The sequence below is a fragment of the Dasypus novemcinctus genome, chromosome 21 (genome assembly GCF_030445035.2).
Source record: "Dasypus novemcinctus isolate mDasNov1 chromosome 21, mDasNov1.1.hap2, whole genome shotgun sequence".
NCBI lineage: Eukaryota > Metazoa > Chordata > Mammalia > Cingulata > Dasypodidae > Dasypus > Dasypus novemcinctus.
The window spans coordinates 77409023-77435311 of NC_080693.1; the positions used below are offsets into that span (position 1 = coordinate 77409023).

Here is a 26289-nt window from a genome sequence, read left to right on the forward strand (position 1 = left end):
ATCGATTCCTAAATTTAAAAGGGAATTTTCCATCATTAAATATACATATTTTGTGTGATCTATTTATCTATTAAAAAAAGAAAATGCAAATATATATGTGTATATATATATATAGAAAAGCACTACAGGTGCAAGGTACCAATAAGGCTGAAGTGTCTAAGGTAGAGAGGGGTCTCCCACCACCGCCCTCCAATTCCACAGCCTGCACGCACACACTCTCGGGGCTTTGGCTTCACATCTTTCTCCACCTGAAAAGATTTCCAGTGCGATGAAATTGCCATTAGCCACGGAATTTCACCTCAGCGCTGAGAAGAATTTAGCCCAAGTCTTTCCTCTCAGTAGATACAGAACACCTAATACTAGCTTGGGCCCTTAAAGGTTTTGCTTCCTTGTTGCTTACAAACAGAGGACAAACCAAGCTCGACTGGGCCTTTGAATTCCTTCCTTGGGTGTTTTCGTTAGGAAATTAAAAGGAAACTTAGAAAGCCAGCATTTCCTCTGACTAGGTGGGAGGTGGTACCCAAAAGGAAACTGAGGGGCTGGACAGAGAATATAACATGGAGGGCAGGCAAAGTTCAGGGGGCAAAGGACTACCAGAAACGGCAAAAATGGAGACACTTGGCACCAGAGAAGGCACATCAATTCTGGAAGGACACCTCTGGCAAGAGGGTGTGGAAGGTGGAAGAGCTTAGTCATGCTATTGTCCAGACTCACCCCGACCCCAGGAACTAGAGCCTTCTGATCTACTCTGACAGTAAAACATGGAAGCAGAAGTGACACTGTCAAAGTTCCAGAGTCTAGGCCTCAAGGGGCCTGGCAGTTTCCACCTTCGGCTTCTTGGAACACTTCCACTGCCATGAAAGGAAGCCCGGCCTAGAGTACTGAACCCTTAGCAAGGAGGTGGGAAGAGCAGCCCAGCCAACAGGCAGCACAAGGCCCCGACCTCTGAGTAAGGCCACCCTGCAGCCTCCAACCTGGTCCAGCTGGCAGACGACAGCAGCCTCGTGACTGACGCCAGGGCCAGCGGAAGAAACACCCAGCTGAGCCCAGCCAACCCAGACTCACGAGAAATAGCAAATGGTTGTTTTAAGCCACTAAGTTTTGGGGCAGCTTCTAACTGACATAAACGTGGGCAGGGGGGTGTTTACCGTGTGCTGGCTTCCCAGCACCCATTACACCTGCTTTGGCAATGGCACCTCAAATCTTGCTTTGGAGCAACCACCCCTCTTGCCATGATTAGTCTTTGCTTTTGACTCCAGTGAGGGGGAGGGAGAGACAGAACACAGGGCCCAGGCCTGGACAATCAACACACTATATCCCCCTGGCAACAAAGATTAGAGTTCAGGAATGAGCACAAAGTGACTCAATCCCAAGACTGTTTGAGCAGCAGAAGAAAGAGACACCTCCCTCTGGACCAGAGCCGGCCAGGGCGTGGACAGGCTACCTGGAAAGGAGAGCCCCTGCAAGGGAAAGCGGAGCCAGGGGCCAGGGGTAAAAGCACACATCCTGATGGCGTGCTTTGATCCCCAGAGCATAGCAGTGCCTGAGGCCAGTTCTACTCCTGGATATATTAATTGCATAGACCAATAAATTTCCTTTCTTCCTTAGGCAGGTTAAGTTAGTTTTTGCTCTCATTCAAACCCAAAAAGCCCTGGGTGATATAAAGAGACTCAGTGACTTATTTTTTATAGTATACCCTTTGTACATTAGATTTTCTTACAAAGTTCATGTATCACTGCTCCATTTTAAAAGAAACTGGTTAAAGAAAGAAATAATACAGCTCATACTATAGTTTCCCTTCTCTCCTCTCTTCCAATAATAGGTCCCCAATGTTTAGCTGAGTACATTGCAGCACACCTGGAAGACCAGGTATCCTAGCCTTCCTTATAGCAAGATGTAGTCAGGTGAAAAAATTCTGGCCAATGAAATGTGAGTAGAGCTGTCATGCAGGACGTCCAGAAAATCTCCCACCCTTTGGCCATTTCATTGCCTGGAAGGCAGATGTGATGGCATGGGCTGTAGTAGCTACCTTGGGCCAAAAGGCAAGGGATGCCCTCTAGGACAAAACAGTGAGCAGGAAAGAAGTCTAGATCCCTACTACCACCTTCCCAGCCATGGTCTCTGGATTTCTTCTACATGAGAGAGGTTTTTCTTGCTGAAGCCACTATTTTTCATGTCTCAGTTACTCCCTGTCAAACCTAATCCTGATGGATACAGATCACCAAAAGCAGAGGCAGCAGAAAACATTACTATCAGTTCATCTAGCAGTGGGTGTCTGGTTGTCATGGAGACCATCCAAACACACCCCAAGATCAAAGTACAAACCCACTCAAATGAGGAAGGCTCTGACATGAGCCTAAGACAGCTTCCCTCCCCATTTCTCTTAGCGTTCCCCTCAGCCCATAAGCCAGAAAGTGTGGCCAAATTCATCAACAGCCCCAGGTGGTTAATTCTGGTGCACTGGCCCCAGAAACACAGTTCCCATGTATTTATCTTGCTAAGGGTTGCCCATGTAAAATACCAGAAATGGGTTGGCTTTTATAATGGGAATTTATTACAGTAAAATCTTACATTTCCAATGTAAGGCATCTTACATGTCCAAACAAAGGCATCATCAGAGATGCTCTGTCTCACCAAAGGTCAGTTGCTGGTGATCCTGGACTCCTGCCACATGGCAAGGCAACATGATAGCTGGTCTCTGCCTTCTTCAGGAGCATGGTCTCCTTGAGCTGAGCTGTGGATGATCAGGCATATACTTTGTCTTTTCCTTCTTCTCATTGCTTCAGCTTTAGCTGCTCTGCTGATTCCAGCCTCTGGCCTCTCTCTTAGCCTCTCAGGGTTTCTCTGTCTTTCTGTGCCTGCAGGCAATCCTGGAGACTTCTCTTACATGGCAGGGGGAAATGGCAGCTCTCTTTCTCAGCCCTCTCCTCTGTTGATACAGGACTCCAGTAAAGGATTAGGATCCACTCTGGGTCCCGCAATCTAATAAAAGGCCCATAATTAAAGTGATCTAATCAAAAGGTCCCTTAACTGAATCTTACCAAAGGTCCCACGTACAATAGGCTTGCATGCACAGGAATGGGTTAGCTTAAGAACATAATTTTCTGGGGTCCACAAAAGACTCTTACTAGGATATTCCATCCTCTGAATCCCCAAAATACATGTTCTTTGCATACGTAACACACATTCATTCCATCACAATATTTCAAAAGCCTGGTATCATTTCAGTAGCAATGCTAAGTAAAACATCTTATCGGTGTCCCCCGCGTAGGGGAGCCCCACGCGCAAGGAATGCACCCCGTAAGGAGAGCCGCCCAGCGCGAAAGAAAGTACAGCCTGCCCAAGAATGGCGCTGCCCACATGGAGAGCTGACACAATAAGATGATGCAACAAAAAGAGACACAGATTCCCTCCCGTGCTGCTGACAACAACAGAAGTAGACAAAAAGAACAACACACAGCAAAAATGGACACAAAGAACAGACAACTGAGGTTGGGGCGGGGGAAGAAGGGGAGAGAAATAAATAAAATAAAACAAATTTTTTTAAAAATGTAAATACAAAAAAAAAATCATTTATAGGCATACAGTCTGTCTTGAGGCAAAATACCCCCTTTAGACTTGTGAAACTTACAAAACAAGTTATCTGTTTCCGAAATACAAAGGAAGGACAGAAGTAGGATAAATATTTCCATTATCATAGGAAAAAATTGGAAAGAAAACAGAGGCCACAGGTTCCAGTTTTGAAAACCTGCAGGGCATATTCCATTAGATTTCAAAGTCTGAGAGTCATCTCCAGAAAGAAGGTTTCTTCTCCTTGGGGCTTGGAGAAGGGAGGAGTCCCACCTTCCAAGGGCTTGCCCAGTGACCATTTTCTAGCTCTACCCTCAACAAGCATCTGGGTGGTGGCCAAGCTCTAGGCCTCACCCTCCAGGAACACTGGGGTGGTGGCCACACTCTCCCCAATCTCTGGGGCACAGGCTCAACCCCCTCAGAATAGTGGGGTGGTGACTTAACTCTTCTCAACCCCCAGGGAGTGTGCCCCCACCCCCTAGGAGCATGGGGTGGCAGAATTCTCCATGCTGGGACAAACTCACCCTTTCTGCATACATGGGTGGGAGCCCTTTCTTGACCCAAGATATCTTACGTTAAGTCCAGACCTCAGCTTCTACAGTTTTGCCCTTGAAGTCATTTTTCCTTCAATCTCTCCCTTTTCTTTCCCTTTAGTCCAGTCTGGCTGTGGTTTCATTCATACAGATCTCACAAAAAAGCTTGTTGGTTTAGCATGCAGTTCACAGGGGTCCAAGCTGTCAGAGAGTAAGACTTTCCACAAATCCTTTCTGGATTACTGCATTTCCCATCCTGACTTGAAAGGAAATGGCTGCCTGGTTCCAAGTTCAGTTAAGTCCTCACATGGGACCCTATTCTCTGGGGACTTATTTTCCAGAAGCCTGGAATTTACCAAACCATCAATTTCTGGTTTCTTTGTGTCTAGGAGTTCAGTTCTCAGCTTATCCCTTTCCTCTTGCATTTTGCCATAAGCTGAAAGGTGAAGCCAGGCCGCATTTTCCAAATTTAGTTTGGAAATCTCTTCAGCTAAATGTCCAAGCTCATCAATTTCAAATTCTACCTTCCATCTAACATCAGGAGTCAATTTTGCCAAGTTCTCTGCCTCTTTAAAGATTGGCTTCCTTCCAGTACCAATGAAACCTTCACCATTTCTAAGGCCTCATCAGAAGTAACTTGATGGCCCATATTTTCCTCTTATACTTCTACCTTCCTGTTTCCTCTGCCTGCAATTCACTTCTTTCTCCTACTTCCTCCCATCCCCACCTGTCAAAACTCTACCTATCCTTCTAAGATGAGCCACACCTCTGAAGAAGTACTCTCTAGTTCCCCAACTAGAAGTAACCTGTCTGTCCCAGGGCTCCCTTCGTTTGTTACCTTCTCACAACCATGTACTGAACAGCTTCATGATTGCAAATGAACATGGCTTCTCTCTCTCAGCAGACCATAAGCCCTTTGCAGGGAAGGATTCTATCCTGCTTCTCTGCACATTCACACAATGCCCTGCACTTAATAAGTGCTCAGTAAGTGGCTGAGAGATTAGCCCAAAGATAGTTCTCTCTATCCCCATATTCTGGGCAACCTCTCTCCAAAGAAGAAAATAAATGGTTAGCCTATAAACAGAACACATGTATAGGACACCTCTGAGATTACATGGCCCCTTGACAATGATTTGAGGACAGACTCTGCTCCATTCTTGAGAGCAAGTCACTGCCCAAAAGCAAGAACATACAATCCAAGAGTAGCGTCTCCACAAAGCATTCATATTAATAACATGTAAAGATTTGGTGCTGAGCAAAGACAAAGGACAAAGATTAACCAAATATTAACTTCAATCCCTTGCACTCAGGGTAACTTTGCAAAGAACTGACACTCAATAAATGCTTTCTAATGTGATTTGTACTAAGTTGTGTATGAAAAATTATGTCAGCTACCCTCTATTATTTGAATTGCAGCAGAAGCATTTAGATTAGATAACATTTCTAAATACCTAATCGGGTTACAAAAAAAAAAGTATGAAGTCTTGGTTCATAATAGTCTTTGACAACAAGCTTTACTCCCACCCTCTGGCTGAATTCAGGGAAGCATTACCCTGTCTGATGGCAGAGGGAGGCTTGAGCTGACTCCCAGAAGTCCCTACCCATCCTGAGATTTTTCAGACACAGTATGCTACCCAGGAAGGACTGTGCAACTAAATGATGAATTAAACACAAGTTCAGGGAAGCAGACTTGGCCCAATGGATAGGGCATCTGCCTACCACATGGGAGGTTCGCGGTTCAAACCCCGGGCCTCCTTGACCTGTGTAGAGCTGGCCCACGCACAGTGCTGATGGGCACAAGGAGTGCCGTGCCACTCAGAGGTGTCCCCGGCATAGGGGAGCCCCACGTGCAAGGAGTGCGTCCCATAAGGAGAGCTGCCCAGCGCAAAAGAAAGCGCAGCCTGCCCAGGAATGTTGCCACACAAACGGGGAGCTGACACAACAAGATGACGCAACAAAAAGAAACACAGATTCCCGGTGCTGCTGATAAGGATAGAAGCGGACACAGAAGAACACACAGCGAATGGACACAGAGAGCAGACAACTGGGGGGGAGGGGGGGAGGGAGAGAAATAAATAAAATAAATAAATACAAGCTCAAGTTTTCCAAGCTGTGAAAATTGTGTCTCCCAAATTTCTTTTGCAGGGAACCTGGTAGAAGGGCTCAAGATCCCAGCTGGCAGCTTGTCCAATATCACCTGACCAACTGCAAGATGAACCTGAGAGTACACCAACAGCCCCCCCCAGGCTGCCATAAAGACTAACCTATGTTGGTTATCTGCCAAGTACCTGGTGGACTGCCATCCGTCTTGCCGATGGAGACCACAGGCAGCAGCTTACCTGTCGAAGTCCCCAGTCCCCACCCACCATGTCCTGGGTTCCTCTAACCATGACCTCAGCTCTAAGCATTGGCTCTGTTGGGTTCTTAGCCCCCACAGTTCCATGCAAGCTTCAAAGGGAGTCCATTTTTTTCAGAATATCAGCTCATCCTGCATTAAACCTCTGTCCCCATCAGAACAGCGGGTCTCAGACATGGGACCACCTGGGGGAGGGGGCTGTTCTATAAAACTACTGATGCCCCTTCCCACTCCGAGAGATTCTGATGTTATTGGCCTAGGGCATATCCAGGACATTGGGGTTTTTTCGTTTGTTTGGTCTTTGTTTCTGTTTTTTTAATAAACTTTCTAGGTGATTCTAATGTGCAGCCAGAGTAGACAACCACTCCATTTAAAGGAAGGAAGCTTCCCCAAAGCCAGAGAGCTCCTTGCAGCTGGACTGCCAAGGACATCAGGTCAAGTTAGTTCACTCTGTTACACCACGGATGCTAATGACAGTTGTAAATTTGAGTTTTCTTTGAGCTGGGAAACCTAAGTTTATTTCACAATCAGATTGCACGCATGCGCCTTAACTGACAAAAAGAACTCAGCATAAAGGTCCACATAATTCATTGTGCCTCACTGCAAAGCCATCCCCTGAAGATTCTTCAAAGGTCCACCCCAGCAAAGAAGCAGCAGTACCACCAATATCATGAGTAGAGCAAGACCACTTTTGGGAAGGTCCACCATGAAGCCAGCATCCCCCAGAAAGGCATTGTTTCAAGAGCACCCCAGACATCTGAGGCAGCGTCCTGAGACCTCTAGCCCAGACGAAGCTATGAGCTGATGGTCCATCACCACCATCTCGCTCAAGCCACCTGCACTGCCACTAGGACCTCAGAGGATCCTGCCAGAAACTCACAACATCAGGGGACAGCAAACCTTCTCTGTAAATAGCCAGCTAGCACATCCTTTAGGCTTTGCAGGCCACACAGTCTCTGCAGCAACAACTCAACACTGCCATCATAGTGCAAAAGCAGACAAGCCATAAACAAATGGGTGTGGCTGTGTTATAGTAAAACTTTATTTACAGAAACAGGCAGTAGGCCAGATTTGGGCCACCAGTGTAGTTTACCCACCTCTGCACTAAATCATAATCATAACCTATTAAACATCTACCTGTTCCTACAGAAAAGTGTAGAAGAGTTACGGTGACTTTGAAGCATTCACACTGGACTATTTACACTGAATCTCTAGGCCCTTTTAAATGTCCTGCTCATCTCTTCTATACACTCCCCCCTTCTCCTTTAGGGGAACAGGAGAGAATGCCCCAAACAAAGAGCGACAGGTATTTTCCAGGAGAATGCTCTGCCCCTTTCCGTAGAGTAGGCTCAGGCCCACAAGGAGAGGCAGAAAGTCAGAGAGGGAGGCAGGCCTTCCAGGCCATCAGAGTGGAGATAGAGGCGTTGGCTGTTCCTACAACCGGGGATGACGGTGGGAGGGAGAGGAGAGAGTATGGGAAGGGAGCGGCCACTAGAAGGCCAAGGCCGGCCTCAGGGCTGCACTACCGCAGATCCTCCGCAGGGCAAGAAAATGCACGTGGGCTGGTCCATCAAGACAGACGCTGTTACTTTCCATCACTGCAAAGAAAGGGTAACATAACATATATCATTTTCTCCCCCACACTGTTTCTAATGACTTGGGAAATCTGAAGCATGAGATCAAAAGGAATAAAATACAAGACTACTACTAATTAGCATCTGTCTCCTTCCTGAGGTTCTTTTCTTCCCTTTCTCCTTTCTTGCCCCCTCACTTCAGCATCCCCCTCCTCTTGCAGCAAGGCTTGGCTTTCTTCCCAGAGTGGACTCTGGAGGCAGAATGCACTGGGAAGGAAGGTCCACAGCTCGCGGGTACATGTTGCGTAGGGAAAACCACACAGGGTACAGGGGACAGAGCTGTCATCACAGTGCCCTCAAACCCACAAGAGCCACTATTCAGGGGCCAGGCATGCTAGACTGGGTTACCCTCTGTTTCGGTTTGCTAACAGCTGCTGGGAGCAATATACCAGAAAATGGGCTGGCTTGGTTTTTTTTTTCTTTTTTTGGTACTGGAACCGGAGAATGAACCTGGGACCTCATAAGTGGGAAGCCAGCACTCAAGCACTGAGTCAAATGGCACAGCTCATCTCTCCCCTCTCCTCTGGGCCTCCTCTCTTTCAGCCTCTCAGGGACCTCTTTCCATGCCTCTGTGCTCCACTGATTCCAGCCTCTGGCCTCTGGGACCTCTCTCTCAGCCTCTCAGGGTTTCACTGTCTCTGACACTTTTTTTCTGTGTCTGAGGCTTTATTCTTCTGCTTATAAAGGACTCCAGTAAAAGGATTAAGACCCACCCTGGGTCATGCCCTACTGAAGTGATCTCATCAAAAGGTCCCATCTACAATAGGTTTACCTTGGCTGAGATACAGAAGTTTTTCTATTGGAAACTCAAAAGACCTCATCACACAAACCTGAAGGGTCCCAACCCCTTCATTTTAAGAGTGTCAGTGGTTTGCAGCACTGCCATGCAGGAAGAAATGGAGACAAGAGTGGCCAATGTTCCTTGAACGCTGAACCAAAGCCCCTGGAATTGGGCTATGCATAATCATGGCGACCCATCGCCACACCCTCTTCACACACTGAGCCATGTATCAAATGAGGTCCCTGGAGCAGGAGCTCAGAGTCCTACTGAGCCAACCCTGGTACACCTTCCACACTTCTTCACTAAGCACCCACTTAAAGGACAACTGTGGTTCCAAACCTGACAAACATCACCTCCACAGTCACAACATCCCAATACAGAACCGGAAAATTTACAGAGAGTAGAATCTAGGAGGTCCTGGGGTTCCCCTGGCCCCCAAATCCTAACAAAGCCAAGAGAGGTGCTCTGCATTAGCCAATTTCCCCCAAGGTTTTTGGGGTGATCCAGCCTGGCTCAGGCAAAGCTGGGCCAGGATCAGCTCGAGATCCAAGAAAGTTCCAGCTCTCAATATCCCTGAGTGGTCATCTCAGAGTCCTTACTGTGTCTCAGCTTCAAAAAGAGGAAAGTCATGGTTGAGAAAAACAAAGAGCCATAATCTTTGGTGGAGCCTCAGCAAAGCCCATTAGCTTCAATCTTTCCACACTGTCTCATGGGACTTTGGCTATGGCCCAGCTCAATTCAATACGGTCTAAAGACCTTACATTCTGATCCCATGTAAAATCCCCATGAGGACATCAGGTTTCCCTATCTCTTGGGCAGTAAGAAGGAAAAAAGGGAATAGCAATTTTTACTTCCCAATCAAGATCTTTAGAGCCGATAGTACAAAACCTGGGATTTCTGAAGAGCCAGTTCAGTAGCTGCTCCCTGACCCTAGCTCTTCCCTCTCTAATATTTATTCTTCCTTTCCAATAGCCCTGGCTGAAATCTCCCCCCTGAACTTCCATGCTCCAATTTAGGTCCATGTCTTGCCATCCTTTCCTCCATGGAAATGGGGAACAGCTGGCCACCACGATCCCTCCAGACTCAGAGACCATCATTAGAGGGTATCATTAACTTCCAGCAGTGAACACGTTATTTGGAGAAAATATTATTCACCACTTGCTGCAGACACGGATAAAATACCCTTAAGAAAATCATGTCTTTCAAAAGAAGCCAGCTCCCTATGGGATCAAATAATAGATATTAAATTGCCTGTTCATGCCTAGAAGTAAGAGCCCTGATTAGTAGGCTGACCTTCCCTTCCACAGTTTCACAGTTACGTTTATTCCTTACAAGTGCTTCTTCCTGAAGAGAGAATATGCATTGATTTAGAGATTCTTGGTTGGTTCAAGCCTCCCTGAAGGGACATACCTGTACCAGAGCAAAGAAAATTTAAATGGTGACCCTCAAGGATTCAGCCCCTTCAAATTCATCTACATGTCTTTTGGAACAATGACTGCTTCCCTCTCAGATGAAAAAAGATCCAGGGAAGCAGATTTGGCTCAACTGATAGAGTGTCCTTCTCCTATGTGGGAGGTTCAGGGTTCAAACCCAGGGCCTCCTGACCCATGTGGTGAGTTGGCCCATGCGCTGTGCTGACACATCCAAGGAGTGCCGTGCCACGCAGGGGTGTCCCCTGTGTAGGGGAGCCCCATGCACAAGGAGTGCATCCTGCAAGGAGAGCCACCCTGCGTGAAAAAAAGTGCACCCTACCCAGGAGAGGTGCCACACACACAGAGAGCTGATGCAACAAAAAGAGATGCAACAAAAAGAGATTCCCAGTGTCACTGACAAGAATGCAAGCGGACACAGAAGACACACAGCCAATGGACACCGAGAGCAGACAATGAGGGGTGGGCAGGGGGAAGGGGAGAGAAATTTTTTAAAAGGTTTGAGGAAAGTGGACTTGGCTCAATGGATAGGTTGTTCACCTACCACATGGGAGGTCCGCAGTTCAAACCCTGGGCCTCCTCCTTGACCCGTGTACAGCTGGCCCATGCACAGTGCTGATGTGCACAAGGAGTGCTGTGCCCCGCAGGGGTGTTTCCTGTGTAGGGGAGACCCACAGTCAAGGAGTGCGCCCCATAAGGAGAGCCGCCCAGCACGAAAGACAGTGCAGCCTGCCCAGGAATGGTGCCGCACACACGGAGAGCTGACGCAGCAAGATGACGCAACAAAAAGAAACACAGATTCCCGGGCCACTGACAAGAATGGGAGAGGACACAGAAGAGCACACAGTGAATGGACACAGGGAGCAGACAACGGGGGCAGAGGGTAAATAAATAAATCTTTTTTTAAAAAAAAGATTGACTCAGTAATCAAAACCTTTTTTTAAAAAATCCAATTACATGTTTAAGATCACCACTGAATCACAGTCTGAGTAGGTGAACCAAAACCTAACAAACACTTCAGTTGCCTTTTAACAATAAAAAGGTATACGCTCACCATCACTGTAACTCATCCCTTAAAACATGTAGAACCACGAAGCCTTGGTGAGCCACCCCATCCAGTGACCTCGGTTCTCAGCAGAGCCAACCAAGGCCGAGGATTGAGGAGCTTGCCCAAGGCCACGCAGTGGATCCTGGCAGCCCCTGACTTCTCCTCTGGATTTGGCCCTACCCAGCAATTGCTCTGCCCCTACCCAGCAATGGTCAATTCTGGATTAGTCATTTACTCTCCCTGGATTTGTTTCTTGTCTGTAAATAAAGAGGCAGTTAAACCAGACATTAGCCTGGTGGCACTGTGGTTCAAGAGTGGGAGCTCCATGATCTGGCTGTGGGTTCAAATCCTGCCTCTGCTCACAATGTGGTTCTGAACAAGTTATTTATACTTTCTTTGCCTGAATTTCCTTATCTGTAAATTGGGGGCATAAATAATAGTACCTGGTATATACTTCATAGAGTTGTTGGGGTGATGAAAAGATTTTAGAAATAGATAGTGGGGATGGCTGCAGAACACTGTGAATGTAATTAGTGTCACTGAATTTTTACATTTAAAAGGGCCAAAACGGCAAATTTTATGTTATCTATATTTACCACGATACATTTTAAAAATTAGTTTTCCACCTTTTTAAACATAATTTGAATGTATCATATGGTGTCAGTCTGCAACCTCCATTTTGCTCAACATTACACTGCTGTACAGTATCCCATTGCATGATTTTATCATAATTTATCCACTGCCCAGCTAATAGATATTTGGGCTGTTTTTGCTTCTTAGCCATTACAAACAATGCTTCTATGCATGGCTGACAGTTTCTCTAAGAACAGTATCCCTGAACTGTGGACTACGTTTACCTTAAACATTGCCCGATACTGCTGAATTGCTTTCCCAAAAAGCTAGGTACTAGTTACAAGTGCAGCAAGTTTCCCTCCCACCTGTAATTGGTAGATGAAAATCCACACAGCTGGGTACTGACATTGCTTATCATTCAGCTAGGTACTAACACTTTCCCCTGAACAATTGCATATGAAACCCAAGACAGCTCCTGAGACAGATTTTGCAGAGTCCCTACAGGGAATGGGCAAGAAGTGAGAACAAACGGAAAGCACCTCAAGAGAGCAATGCCAGGAGAGTGCCTGGCTCCATCTCGCACTGCTGAGGCAAGGAGGGGTGTTCCAGGAGCCTGAGCACTCCCCAGATTTAGGGCAGGCCAATGGATTTTGGCCCTGCCTCGAGTCACTGCAAGGGAAACTGCCAGGGCAGGTAAGAGCACCATCATGCCTGGTGACCTAAAGCCTTGCTTTCTAAGAGAGCCCCGAAGTGTCTTCAATAAGTGCTTAGAAAAGGTAAACGGAATTCACGCCCTTTTCTTCCCTCACAGTATCCCAAACTCACATAATAGAACTCACAACCCTGTTGTGTGAGATGTTTACATAGGGCCCTCCAACTGCATGGAACTTTCTTGCAAAGCAGGGTTGCCTAAATATCTAACAAGTGCCGGGTACTACTGTGCAAGGAGTAGTGTTGAATGGGAAGGAGGGAGGGAGGCAGTGTCAGCCCACAGGAGCCGCTAGGCAGACACAGCAAGGTCACTGTCGTGAGCGATCTTCTAGGAGAGCTGCTCAGCAAGCAACTGCAGTGTGCCCGCATAGGAAAGGCACATCCCCTCCAAAGGCCACAACACTCTGCTTCTATTAATGCAGCCCAACATCAAAGGAGCTTTGGGTGGAGGGGGGACATACGCTGTGATTCATATTGAGCTAGAGAACTAAAAAAAAAAAAGAAAAGAAGTCTAAATCTTTTCCCCCTCCCCCCTGTTGTTATCCTAGGTTATTATGAAACTTTTTATTCCCTTTTTTAGGGGGAGGAAGAAGTTGGGGGCATTGTTTGCTTGTTTTGACTCATGTTCAAGATTTCACATATATCTCTAATAAATTCCTTCTTGGTAGGTCTCGCTCCATCCCACCAGTGTACTGAGAGAATTTTGGAGCTCTGCTCAGACATTCTTGTTTGACAGAACCTCCCAACCTTGTGTCATCAGCAAACGTCTTCATGCCACCAACGTCCACATGGCATTGCAGACAGGAGGGGCCGGTCTGCGCTGAGCACCTGTAGGTTGGCACTGGCCCACGAATCAGTGCCCCTTAGGTTAGCGGTGAAGCTCACCAGCCTTTCCCCAGCTTTCATCCTCCATCTTCTACATCAGGGGCTTGGCCAGAGACCCCATGAAACGCAAGAGTAAGAAGCCTGCAACGCTCCCCCGGGCCACCAGCTGAGTGACAACCCTGTCACAAAGGAAGTGTGTTCTTTGGCCCACCACTCGCTTCGTGGACATGGGTTCCAGTCTTCTGGAAACTTGCAGCCACAGTCATCCGAGTCCCTGGGACTTACTCAACCCTAAATGGCAAATATCGAATCCAAAATACTTCCCTACAGACACGAGAAGACTCAATTAGATGACAAGGACAAATGTATACTTATTAGTCTGTACTCTTTCCTTACACACTTTTTTTAAGTGCTCACTAATGTTTTATTGTTGATCTATTCCACTCTCTCAAAACCCTTAACTGAAGAGGTCTCCTGGATTTCGTTTCCATATCACATAGAAAATATCAAACAAGGTTTACAATTATGCAAATAAGCCGTTCACAGAGGGAAACGTGACAAGTGACATTTCTCTGGGTTGCTTTTACAAAATCAGTCACAGTGAAATTGCAAAAATCATAGAAGTCCAAGTCCCTAAAATTATGGAAATGTTAATTTACAAAATATGCAATAATTATAAAGGTGAAATCTGATCGATTTTTTTTTTTTTCTCTTGAGGTACGGGGGGAGGAGGGGGCGGGGGGGGGGGGTCAGGTGCCTCAAGGTGCTTAACCACTGAGCCACATCAGCTTCCTTGAGTTGTTTTGTTTGTTTTGCTTGTTGTTTGTTTTTTCAGGAGACACTGGGAACCAAACCCCGCACCTCTCATGTGGGAGGCGGGGGCTCATCTGCTTGAGCCACATCTACTCCCCAGCCCAAAAAATTATTTTTAACAATCTAAATTCTTTTGCGATGTGGCAACAGGACACAGTAAAGGTTAAAAACCTGAAAAAGCACAAAGTATTTTTTTAAACTCCTTTTTATACCTTATCATGCAGCTCAATGAAATAAAATAAAGATAAACCCCTTCTATTTTATTTTTTAAAACTGAAAGACTGCTCTGAGAAGTACTTATCAAATATGTGTGAGGTTCAGCTATAGAACTCTAAGGACTGGGATTTCTGCCTGTCACAGCCGGCTCCACTCCAATCTAGAGATGATACATCAAAATGCTGTAGCCCAAGGTTTCTCAACCACAGCGCTCCCACCAGTTCCTGGGCTGGGTAACTTTGGAGAAGGGCTGTCCCGTGCACTGTAGGGCATTGTGGAGCATCCCTTGTCTGTACCCACCAGGTGCCAGCAGCACACCTCCTCCAGTTGTGACAACGGAAAACATCTCCAGTCATTATGGAATGTCCCCTGGGGGCAAAATCTCCCCTAGTTGAGAATCATTGTCCTAACTGATTGGTTGCTATATTAAATATAAATTCTTCTAAGGCATGCGAGCAATTATTATACCTTGCACCACCTGGGCTATATTGCCTTTCCCTAGTTTGGGAACGTGTTTATGAGAATCCGCTTCAAGTTATTATTGCCATTAAATTCCCAACCACCTTCCGTGTCAGCGTCTTACCCTTCTCTTTGTATCTGGAGACCTGCCAGAAGTTGCTTCGTGTAACTTGCTCATATTCAAGCTCAATTTTAGGAAGGTAAATGACTTATTTTCTGATAATTTCATAGATAACTTTTCTATTGTTATCTATTATCTAGTATCTATTTCTATTATTATCTATTATCTATTATTTTTACCAACTATAATATTTTAAAAACCAGAAGTAAAACTACGTAGATCCTCATAGTTAAATGAACATGACAATACATGGGTTCTGATGACATTTTTTAAAGGTAATTACATCTTAAATTTACATGCTTTAAAACTCCAAAATTCATTCTTACATGTCCTGAAGACTTTATACTCTACCTGGGTTTGTTGGTTTGTCCGTGTGCTTGTTTCTTTTTGTTTTTCTATGTTTTGTTTTTCTTGGGTTTTGCTAGATAAATCTAAAAGACTCAACTTGAACCGGACACCCAAACGCCTGGGACCATGTAAATTCAGGTTCAATCAGAAGAAGTAGAATGGCATAGAACAGAGTTCTTCAAACTTTTATACCAGTGTAACCCCTATAAGAAATCTGGAAAACTAGGCATCACTTCACTCATTTTTAAGATGACATTTAAAATGTTTTCATCTTGAGTTTCAATGGCTTAAAAGATATAAATTCTGGCATATAAATATTGATCTGTTTAAATAAAATTATTACAGCAGTCATTTAAATGTACCTAGTAGGATCCAAATATCTACTTAAAAATATATAAAAACTAAGCTGTACATTCATGTTTTGTGTACTTTTCTATTCTTGAGCTATATTCCAAATACCAAAAAATGTACAAGCAAGTTCTTCCCTACAATAAAAAAATATTACCTCATTCCTTTTACTCTTTAACTTGTATTTCAATTACATTTCTTCACGGAACTTTATCCTAAAGCAATTTGTATTTTATGCCAGAAAGTCTATTATTGATTTCTTTATCATATGTCTTTCAATAAAGATATCTATTTACACTTCAATATAATTTTTAAAAATTTTCTGCAAGCCTAGAGCTCAAAATGCTTGAATGACAACTTCCTAGATTGATTTATCATTACAATCATTAGTGATAGAGAACAGATTCATAACAATGAAAATATAATATGGAGTTTTGTAATTATTAAATATCAAAAACTAAAATATCCTTGGCAATGCCTATTTTAATGGATGGGGCTTCTTGCCTTGCTTTTTCCCCCCCAATTCATTCATATATCTGTGGATAAACACTAAGTAGTCATTGCTAGAATAAGACAGGATTGAACACCAATTTTCTTTCTTTTTTTTTTCCCCCACATAAGCAAAGAGAAAACATGCTTGCTCAAAAAGGAGATAAAAAAATGTTTTGTTATAATATTGTCATTCTGTTCTTTGAACTCTTTCCAAGTTGCATGTCCCACAAACTCCAGAATGGCCCATCAAGGAAAATTATTTTTGAGGATTTCTCTACTGACCATTTGATTAGGTCCCCTGTCAAAGGACAGGACAAAGGATTTGTGCCCAGAATTAGAGTCCTCACTTTCTCCATTCATGTACCTGAAAAACTGAATCTGAATTAATCAAGTCCATAGGTTTAACTCCCAGTTTACAGGAAATACAGGGAACTGAGGAACAAGTTTTACAGCACCTCAATGAGGCAATCGGATAAAGCACAGTGTGGAACTTTCAGCAAAGGACCCAGCTTTTCCAATGAATTACTGGCATGAAAAAAAAAAAATCAGGACTGTTAGGGAATAAAAGAGACTTATAAGACCTACCAATGAAATTCAATGTGAAAACCTTGTTTACACCCTGATGCTAACAAACCAGTTCCAGAAGACTATTTGAGACAACGGAGGAAATTTAAATATGGATGGACTAGAGGTTGATTAAAGAATTATTGTTTGTAGTTGGTGCTGAGGTTTAAGATATATCTAGGGGATTTGAATCTCTGGACTGACAATATGATAGCCAGGCCCTGAGCCTCAACAGACTTCAACTCCTACACTCTGATTTATTGGACTTACCCCACTCAGCTAACATGGAGTTGAAGAAGGTCAACCACCACACCATGGAGCTTAGAGTGCCTACAACTGAAAGCAGGAGGATTGCATCCAGTATCCATGTGGAATCTAAGCCTCCTCTTGACATAGATGTGCAATGGACACAACCAATTCAATGTCCACAGAGAAAATGTGGCCATGGTGGCTGATGGGTGCGGAGAATGGGAGGAAGAGATGAGATGTGGAGGTGTTTTTGAGACTTGGAGTTGTCCTGGGTGGTGCTTCAGGGACAATTATCGGACACTGTAGATCCTCCCAGGGCCCACTGGATGGAACGTGGGAGAGTATGGGCTATGATGTGGACCATTGACCATGAGATGCAGCGATGCCCAGAGATATACTTACCAAATGCAATGGATATGTCATGATGATGGGAGAGAGTGTTGCTGGGGGGGCAGTGGTGGGGTTGAATGGGACCTTATATTTTTTGAATGTAATATTTTTACAAAATGAATTAAAAAAATTAAAAGATAAAAAAAAAGAATTATTGTTAATTTTGGTAGGTCTGACAATGGCATGGTAATTATGTTTTTTGAAAAAGTTATGGGGAGCAGGTGTAGCTCAGTGGTTGAACACCTGCTTCACATGTACAAGGTACCAGGTTCGATCCCCAGTACCTCCTGAAAAAAAATTTTTTTAAAAAGGAAAGGAAAGGAAAAGAAGAAAAGTTATTATTTAGAGATCTTGAATTTACAGGTGAAATTACTTGATATCTAGGCTCTGCTGTTAAAAAACTATTCCAAATTCCCAAAAAGATGGGGGAAAGATAGATGAAATAAGATCAGCAAAATGTCGATATGATTGAAGCTGAGTGATGTGTACAAGTCTCTCTGCTTTCATAAGTTTGAAAATTTCTATAATAAAATGTCTTTTCAGGCAAAAGGGGAGAGAGAAAGAGAATATTTAGTTGGTGCAAACTTATATTGGGCCTTGTGCCAGGTCCTCCCTAAATATTAACTCATATTACAAGCATTGAGATAGTTGCCAAGCAAGCCTCCTTCACCATCTAAAAGAGTGTAGCAGTTTGATATTATCAATGAATTCCAAAAAGAAATATTGGATTATGTTTGCCACCTTTCCTCTAGGCATATTAGATTATATTGGATTCAGAGGTTTACTTGATTAAGTAATCAGATAAACCTCTTGTGCCAGTAGGGCATTGAGTTCCCACCCTTTGGTGGGTGGGGACTCACAGATAAAAGGCATGGCAAAGGGCAGAGTTGCAGACTTCTAATGTTGGAGTTTTGATGTTGGAGTTTGATGCTGAAGTCTTAAGCTGGAGCCCCAGGGAGAGAGACAGAGCCGTTTGCCTCATAGTCTACGGCTGACCTTGTGGAAAAAACAGAGGAGCTGAGCCCAGAGGAACCCAGGAAGCCTGAACCCTCGCAGACTTCAGCAGCACGTGAAAATAGACTTTGGTGAGGGAAGCAACTTATGCTTAATGGCCTGGTATCTGTAAGCTCCTACCCCAAATAAATACCTGGTCTTTTGCATCAGCACCCCTTTGGCTGACTAATACAAAGAGGAAGGGGCATTCAGTAAGGTGGAAAGCAGTCTGCAATACCAGGGAGCTGTCAGCACACAGAGAGCACACAAATGCATCTAGTTCACAGGGGAACAGAGACCAGAGATGTCCCTGGCAGAGAAATAACCGAATTTATGTGACCCCATTTACATTTCTCTTCCCACATGCCACTTACCCCTGCTGCAAAGCCAAGACTTCCATCTAAGATCCGCCTCTGAAAATGAAAATGAGATGTTTCAGTTTCTAAGGGACAAGAGGAGGCTCTAAGGCCCGAGAGAGTCACACAAGTAAAGGCTGGCCCACTCCTAAGTCAGTGAATCTGTCCAGAACCCTAAACCCAAGTCTTTATAAAAAGGGCCGAGATTATGGAACAGGCCAAAACCTGGGGATGAAAAACCTTCCCTCCATCCCATAGCCAGTTACATGTGTTCTTTCGGGTGGCACTTGGCTTGCGTCAATCCCTGCGCTAGCACTCTCAAGGTTCTCCCTATGAATTACAGCTATAAATCTTTCACAAGGAGCTGGCCTAAAAGACGGAATCTCTTTAGTGCTGGCGAACCTGTGGAGCAACCAAAACCCTCACATGCACTGTCAGACCCACACAACCACTTTGGAAAACTACTGGGCAGCCTCACCTAGAGGTGAGCACGTGCATACTTTCAGGCCCACTAACGCCACTCCTGAGTAAATACCTAGCAGAAATGCAGACTTTTGGAGTCACCAAGCATCTATCCTAGAATGTTCATAGCAGCACTATTTGTGAAAGCCCGAAACTAGAAAGCGCCTAAATGTCTAAAGCCAGTGGGATGAATACATCCATCAGGGTATCTTCATATAGTAGAACCATATGGCAATGAGAACACTCACACAATTTAGACACAATTTACATGAGCAAATCTCACGCACATCAAGATGAATAAAATAAGCCAGACACAGAAGGGAACATACTCCAGTTACAGGGAGGACAAAAACAAAGGAAAGTAATCTCCGCTGTTAGAGATTAGGAGCAAGATCTTCCATGGAGTGGAGGTTGGGGATTGAGGGGAGCGATTGGAAAGGAGCCCGAAAGGGGTTCTGTTTCCTGACCTGCGTACTAGTTATTGGGCATTTGTGAACATTTATTGAGCTGTTCATTTATAATGTGTGCACTTTTCTATATGTATTTTGTATTTCAATAGCTTTTTTTAAAAGAGGTGTCCTAGTTAAGGATACAATCTATAGCCATGTGAACATCCTACAGGGCTGCCAAGGTGTTGCTCTCCCCAATCCTGGAGATTCCCAAAGTAGGTAGAAAGTCAGTCACCCCTAGGACAAGCAGCCCTTCCCAGCTCTGAGTGGCTGCGGATGGATGGAAAGTTTTGGCCGCAGTGAGCCATACAAATGGCGTACATCTCTAGACATGCCATGACATAAATGAGGTTGGTCTAACCTACTAATTTCATTAAATGAGACAGATATGATGAAGAATTCTGGGCCAAACACTCTGAGCATTCATCTAGATCCTGAAAGGGGAAAAATTATACTTGTTTCATTTTAAAAAAAAAAAAAAAAGCTAATAACCTTGTTATTCCACTTTAGGACATTTATCTCAAGGAATTAATCAAATATGTGCTCAAAGATTAATGTTCACCATAATGTTTTTTTGTAAAAGGGAAGAAGAAAAATGAATAACCTAATTGTCCAACAGTTGGGGAATGGTTAAATAATTTATGGTACATCCTTAAAATTGAATGTAACCATTTAAGTAATGTCCTCAAAAATTATTTAGGGATATGAAGGGATGTTTATGACAGTGAGTAAGAAAAACTGGTTAAACACCATTACATACAATTGGACACCAATTTTGTGAAGAAAGTAGATAAGTATATACATGTAGATAGTCAAAAAACTACAACAGAACCAATTTGCAGAAGCATTGGTAATAGTTTTCCTTTCTGGGATGTGGAATTTAGGAACTTTATTATTTCTTTAAGCTTTTTCATAGTTTACAAGTTTCCCACAAGTAAAATATGATTTTTTAAATCAGGAGAGCAAATTTTGAATGGAGGTAAAACAATGTTCCCACCAGCAGCTGAGGGCAGACTGCTGAGTGCCTACCATCCTGACTTCAGCCGTGTGGAGGGCAGAGTACACCTCTGTGGGCTCACTGCTATGGCTGCCTCTGTCTCCCAATGCCATAGCCCTTTCCACTCCACCACACACGCCTTCTACGCAGAAAAGAATTCACACAGCAGACCTGAGGCTGCTATCCTTAGAGGCCCCGCTTACAAGGCTGGCCTTGGCTGGCTTCGGGGAACATGGCTTTTGGAGTGCGCCCATTGTTCCTTAACTGGTAAGAGTAGCTCAAGCTGCCCAGACCATCTGTACAAGCAAGAGGTCATCCTGAACACCTGCTTTCCTTCACAACATGTGGAATTGTGGTAGCTGCTCGGCGGAGGGACCTGCGTGACCGGCTTCCCGTAAAAACCTTGGGTGTTGAGTATTTAATGGGGCTTCCCTGGGCAGAAACATCACCCAGGAGATGGCACTGGATTTCATCAGACTTGCACTGCGGTGTTTCCCCTGGCCAAGCCTACCATGTGTCCTTTGTGGCAACGATCCGTAGGTATGACTACAACTGCATGCTGAGTCCCATGAGTCCTGGTGAATCACTGACCATGCGGGGCATCTTAGGGACTCCCTACGTGCCATCAGAGGGACAAAGGTCTAAGCAACTCCTCTCCCCGACCTGGGTGGTAACACTAGTAGGAGACAAAGTAGGGACTCTGCGGCTCTGAAGGAGAGGGTGGCATGGGCATGATAACTTGTCCCTTCTGAAGTGCCCTGTGGCACTGGCCAGAATGATGCATGGAATTCAGAGCCCAACGGCCAGCTCAATCCTAGCTATCGCAACTCAAGATTTTTCCTTCTCAATGCAAAAGAAGCCTGCGAGGATGAAACCAGGGACAGCTTTGCCCAGGATATGACATAAGGACGATGCCCAGCTAACCTGAAGCGACTGACCGTGGAGGAGAAGGGTGAGGTGAAGACGCCCTCTCTTCTGCCCCCTGGGCATGTCTCTCCTTCCGGGACTGGGTTTTGAAAGGTTTCGCTACCTGTCAACAGTAACCTGTGATTTCGGGGTGTGTGTTCTTAGCACCTCCCACAAAGGGGGGAAGGGTTGATGCAGTGAGGGAGGTGAAGATACCGTCCCTAACATCAATACCTGCTCTACCGGTAACACAGAGCACCTGGCTTGCCAACTTCCTAGCCATGTTTGAGTTTCCAGAGCTGCCTCGCAGTGAGTTTACATAAATCTGAAATCACTTACTCATTTACCACTCTTACAATTTCTATGGTTGCAATGCTGAACAATGCAGGGATTTTGTATCCATTGAGATACCAATTGGCTGTTCTAGTCCTATAGGCCTAGAGGGAGTCAAAGGTTGGAGAAAGAATGGAAATTCAGGCACAAGGTGTGGGGGTAGGTTGTACGTGGGCTGTGGGGGGAGCATGAGAAGAGAGAGGGACTGGGGGAGGAGGGGGGAGAGGGGGGGAGGTATGGAAGATGGTGTAGGTGGGGCATGGGGCTGCTTGGAGCACATGTGGGGGTGTGTCCAGAAGGGCCGTGTCATGGTATGGGGCTGCGGGGATGTAGTGGAGATGTAGGGAGCAGGTGCGTGGGGTGTGTAGGATGTGGGGGATATGGAGGTATGGGGGGGTGCTGGGGAGTACGTGGGGGTGTGAGGATGGGGTGAGCGGGGGCATGGTCTGTAGAGTGATAATTGACGGGGGATATGTCTGTGTATCATCCCTATAGGGGAAAATGAGAAGCCCTGGGGGTGGGGGTAAAAAAGAAAGACAGCGGCTCCGCTTCTTTCCCCTCAAGGTCTTTTCAATCATCCCCACTAACTCAAGGAGAGGACAAGTCACATCCAAAACCTAAGGTTCTTCTTCAGTCATGCACATGACCACTTGCTCCAGGCCTGAAAGAAATCAGATGAAAGACAGAAACCAGGCAGCGGGCTAAAGGAGGCTGACTAACCGGCCTTCTCACTTCCCTTCCCTTGGAGTTAGGTTTCCAGAGCAGGCCACCTATGCCAGGAGGGGAGAAGCAGACAAAGCACGGAGCATGTCAGCAGCAAGCAGACACCTGCTCTCCCTGCCTGGGGAGGGAGAAGGGTAGAAAATGAGAAAGCTACAAAACCACCTGGGAATGTGGCCAGTGTCACTAAAGAGGCTGCAGACCTGCTTTACAAAGCGGAATGATTTCAGGACTTGCTAAGAGAGTCCCCATGAACTCCCAGAACCGAAGCAAGTCAACTCACCTGTCCACTAGAGAACACGAACACGAGGGCCGCCCCTGCCGCAGTCATACCCCAGGTGAAGGCGGTCCCCAGCAAGGCCTGGAATACAGAGCTGTGGCCGTGGAGCATGCTGGATACAGCTGTGTTCAGAGGAGCAAGAGAGGATCAGCCATGAGTGGACCACTGCAGGGACATGTACATGCTCTAACCTCTTCTAGCACCTTCTGCCTAAGCTGGCCTCTGTCTGGTTCAGTGGAGCCTACGAGACAGCACCAATGCCCCAGAGTCGGTATCTTTCTGCCCCACCCACCCACCGTTTCCTCAAAGACCTAGCATGCAGGCATCTGTCTTCTTCATCCTGGACCCCCAGGGGTTAGAAACCATCTCATTCAGAAAGGAGAGGTTGGGGACACCTGGGGATATGCTGGAGAAGCCCCTGAAAGAGGTGACAACTCTGAAAATAGAGCCAAAGAGAAGAAGCTCCAAGATGGAGATCACTCAGCATAAAGAAAAGGACAACAGGAGAGTCGGACTGAGGCCTTCTGGCACATTCTGCCTCGTCCACCTTCCCAGGCACCATCTGCTCTCTTTGTCTCTTCCATATGCAGGATATAGAATACTAGGTGATTAGCTAAGGTTCGCTCTTGAAGCTCTTCCACCTAATTCCTGACCAAACCTTCAGTAGCTTGCTGTGGTGGCAGCCCATCCCTGCCAAGGGTAAAGGCCACTGACTGGCCTTCAGTCCCCCTACCAGCTCTTCAAGTCTGCTTCCCCACTTCGCCCCGTGTGGACACCATACTCCAGCTCAGCTGAATTACTCGTGGCTCCTTCAACAGGCCCCAAATGGTCCTGCCTCCAAGTCTCTGTTCCTACCATCTCCTTCCACGCAAACCTCCAGCTCTCAGGACCCACAGCTCCTCTGTAGCCCACTGGAGTCCTCTGGAGAAAGCTGTCCTCCTCCCTCCTCAGCCCCTGTTCTAGAGTTTCTTGGATGCTTCCTTTGTGGGGATGTGCCGCCTTCCTCTTTCATATCGTTATTGCTTAAGAACAGGGACTATGCTTTTTCACATTTGGCAGCCCAGTAAAAGAGGATTGGGTGGCACCCCAAAAAATACTTGTGCAATTGAAAGGGTCAGCTTACCTTGAGAGGACACTCAGCAATGACAAGGAAACAAACCTATTAACAGCATCCCCCCACCCCGGTCAGCTCAGCTCGCGGCTGCTGAAGCTGAAGTTGCACCACTGCCCACCAAGAAAAAGGAAGCACCATTCCTCTCGTTTCTGCTCCAAGGGCCTCCTCTCGACTTACACCTGCTGAGAAGTCTAGCTCAGAGATGACAGGGAGCCGGGCCTTTCGCTGTGGAAAGTTACAAGGCCGAAAAACCCGTTTGTTGAAAAGCCCTGTGTTCTCCTACACAAACATCAGGGCTCAGGACCTTCTCAAAGGCCTCATTCAGCTCCCCACAGGACTCCCAGCACCCACAGGGCTGGACACGACCCCACCGGGCTCAGGCCTGCCAGGCCCCAGGCTCTGTAAGCAGCCAGCATGCTGCCCTGGGCCTCCAGGTCCAGAGCTGAAGACGCGGCCTCTCTCTATTGACCTTGGACGCAAACCCTGGCAGAGGGTGGAGGGACCCCTTAGGCCAAGGGGCTCAGCAGCACGGCTAGGAATCAAGCCGAGGAAGGCTGGGAGTGGGCCCAAGGGAGCCCAGGGGAGCTCAGGCTCAGCCACAGCACCAGGAAACCTCAGAGAGAAACGGCATCCGTAGATTCGGGCTGATGCCATAGTCTAACTAGAACTCAGGATGGTGATTACAACAATTAAAGTAAAAAAATTTTTTTTCCTAAACACACCCTTTTACATACACCACCTTGTTAAGTCACCCTAAAAAGAGTGGTTTGTTTTTAAACCAAGACATCTAGATCATTACCTCAATTGTCTATTCTAGCTGCGTGGAGTTAAGATTTCAAAGAGCGTTTATAAAGCACTATACAAGGACAGCAAGCAGCTCTCACCTTCCTGGGACTTATTACCCGAGACAGGTCAGAACAAACAACAAAAACAACTCTTCTTTTGTTTTCAGGACTGAATGTGCTTTTTTAACAGCTACAGAAAAGAGCAAACTATTTACATTTGCCAACAGGCCAAAGTCAAAGTGGGTTTTGTGGGCTGGAAAAGAGAAGGGAGCTCCTGGGTGTTCCTGTTGGTTCGTGGGGTAGGAAAACATTCTTCTAAGCCTGCTCCCAGTACCCCCTGCGCACCTGGGAAATAAGCAAAGTGGGCACAGAAGGAAGTCCAAAGCTGCTACCCCTGCGGATCCCACCAGGTGCTGCCTCTATCAATGGCAATTCAAGCCTAGTGCTCCCTAGGGGAAGTTTCTTCCATTTACTGTTTTAAATTCTCACTAACCAATGGGTGGTCTCAGAACCAGCAGTACTGGCTTCCCATGAGAGCTGGTTAGAAATGCAGAATCTCAGGCCCCATCCCAGATTGAATCAGAATCTCCATTTTCCAAATTCCACTGGTGATTCTTATGCAAATTAAAATGGGCGGAGCCCAGACCTAAAACACAACTTTCAAAGAGCAGCAGCTACAAAGAGCTTAGAAAACGAGCTCTCCTGCCCTATGTGGGATTGGCAAGGCTGCTCCATTAAGTAGACTAATAATACACTGGGAGCAAGGAACCTCCGTCACAACGCATCCAAAGCCATCTGTGCTATGAGGCTCAGACTTCTCACGGGCTGGATGTGAATCCCATAAACCTTGATTAATTTGCAGGAGAGACGCCTTCCCTGCCCCCTCCAACTGTGAAGATGTGCTACAGGAAGGCCTTCTACTACAGCAGCACATGAGCCATTGCCAGCTGATAAAGGATTTCCTTTTTAGTTTCCTTCCCTCCCCTTTTTAAACCTGTTGCTCTGCTTCCAAAAGTCAGCTTCAAAGTGTTGTGAAGTTGCAGAAGCAGAAGTGGACTGTCCTGGCCTTAATGATATTGCACAAGCACGTTCCCACAAGGGGAATCCAGCAAAAATTTGAGTTTGGATGGATTTGACTGCAGATGAGTTCTCTAAAACCTCCCTACTCAAAGTCTCGTCCGTAAATCAGCTCACCTGGGAAATGGGTGGAAATGCACAAAACCAGGCCCCACCCGGACAGGCTGAATCTAAGTCTGGGTCAGGTCTTGATAAGAACCCCCAGCCAAGTGTGAGAGATCCCACTAATACACAGAAGGCGTGGGAGGGGACTCTGGGCAGCTGGAACGGGACCCGCCTCTGCTCCAGGGAGCCTGGGACCACACACACCCATCGCAAAGCAATGAATGAAGACCTTGGCAAACCACTGCGGAAAG

General features: G+C 45.9%; 1 protein-coding gene across 3 annotated transcripts in view; it reads right to left on the reverse strand.

The window, feature by feature from the left end:
- SLC39A11 (solute carrier family 39 member 11) overlaps positions 1 to 26289 on the reverse strand; it is a 470492-nt gene that overhangs the window by 391586 nt on the left and 52617 nt on the right. For all 3 annotated transcript variants that reach the window (XM_058284643.2, XM_004447471.4, XM_004447472.4), the window contains 2 exons: positions 22961 to 23079; positions 18829 to 18867 (listed from right to left, as the gene is read on the reverse strand). In XM_058284643.2, the coding sequence (XP_058140626.1) occupies positions 18829 to 18867; positions 22961 to 23068 (147 nt within the window). In that variant the 5' untranslated portion in view covers positions 23069 to 23079. The remainder of the gene's footprint in view (positions 1 to 18828; positions 18868 to 22960; positions 23080 to 26289) is intronic.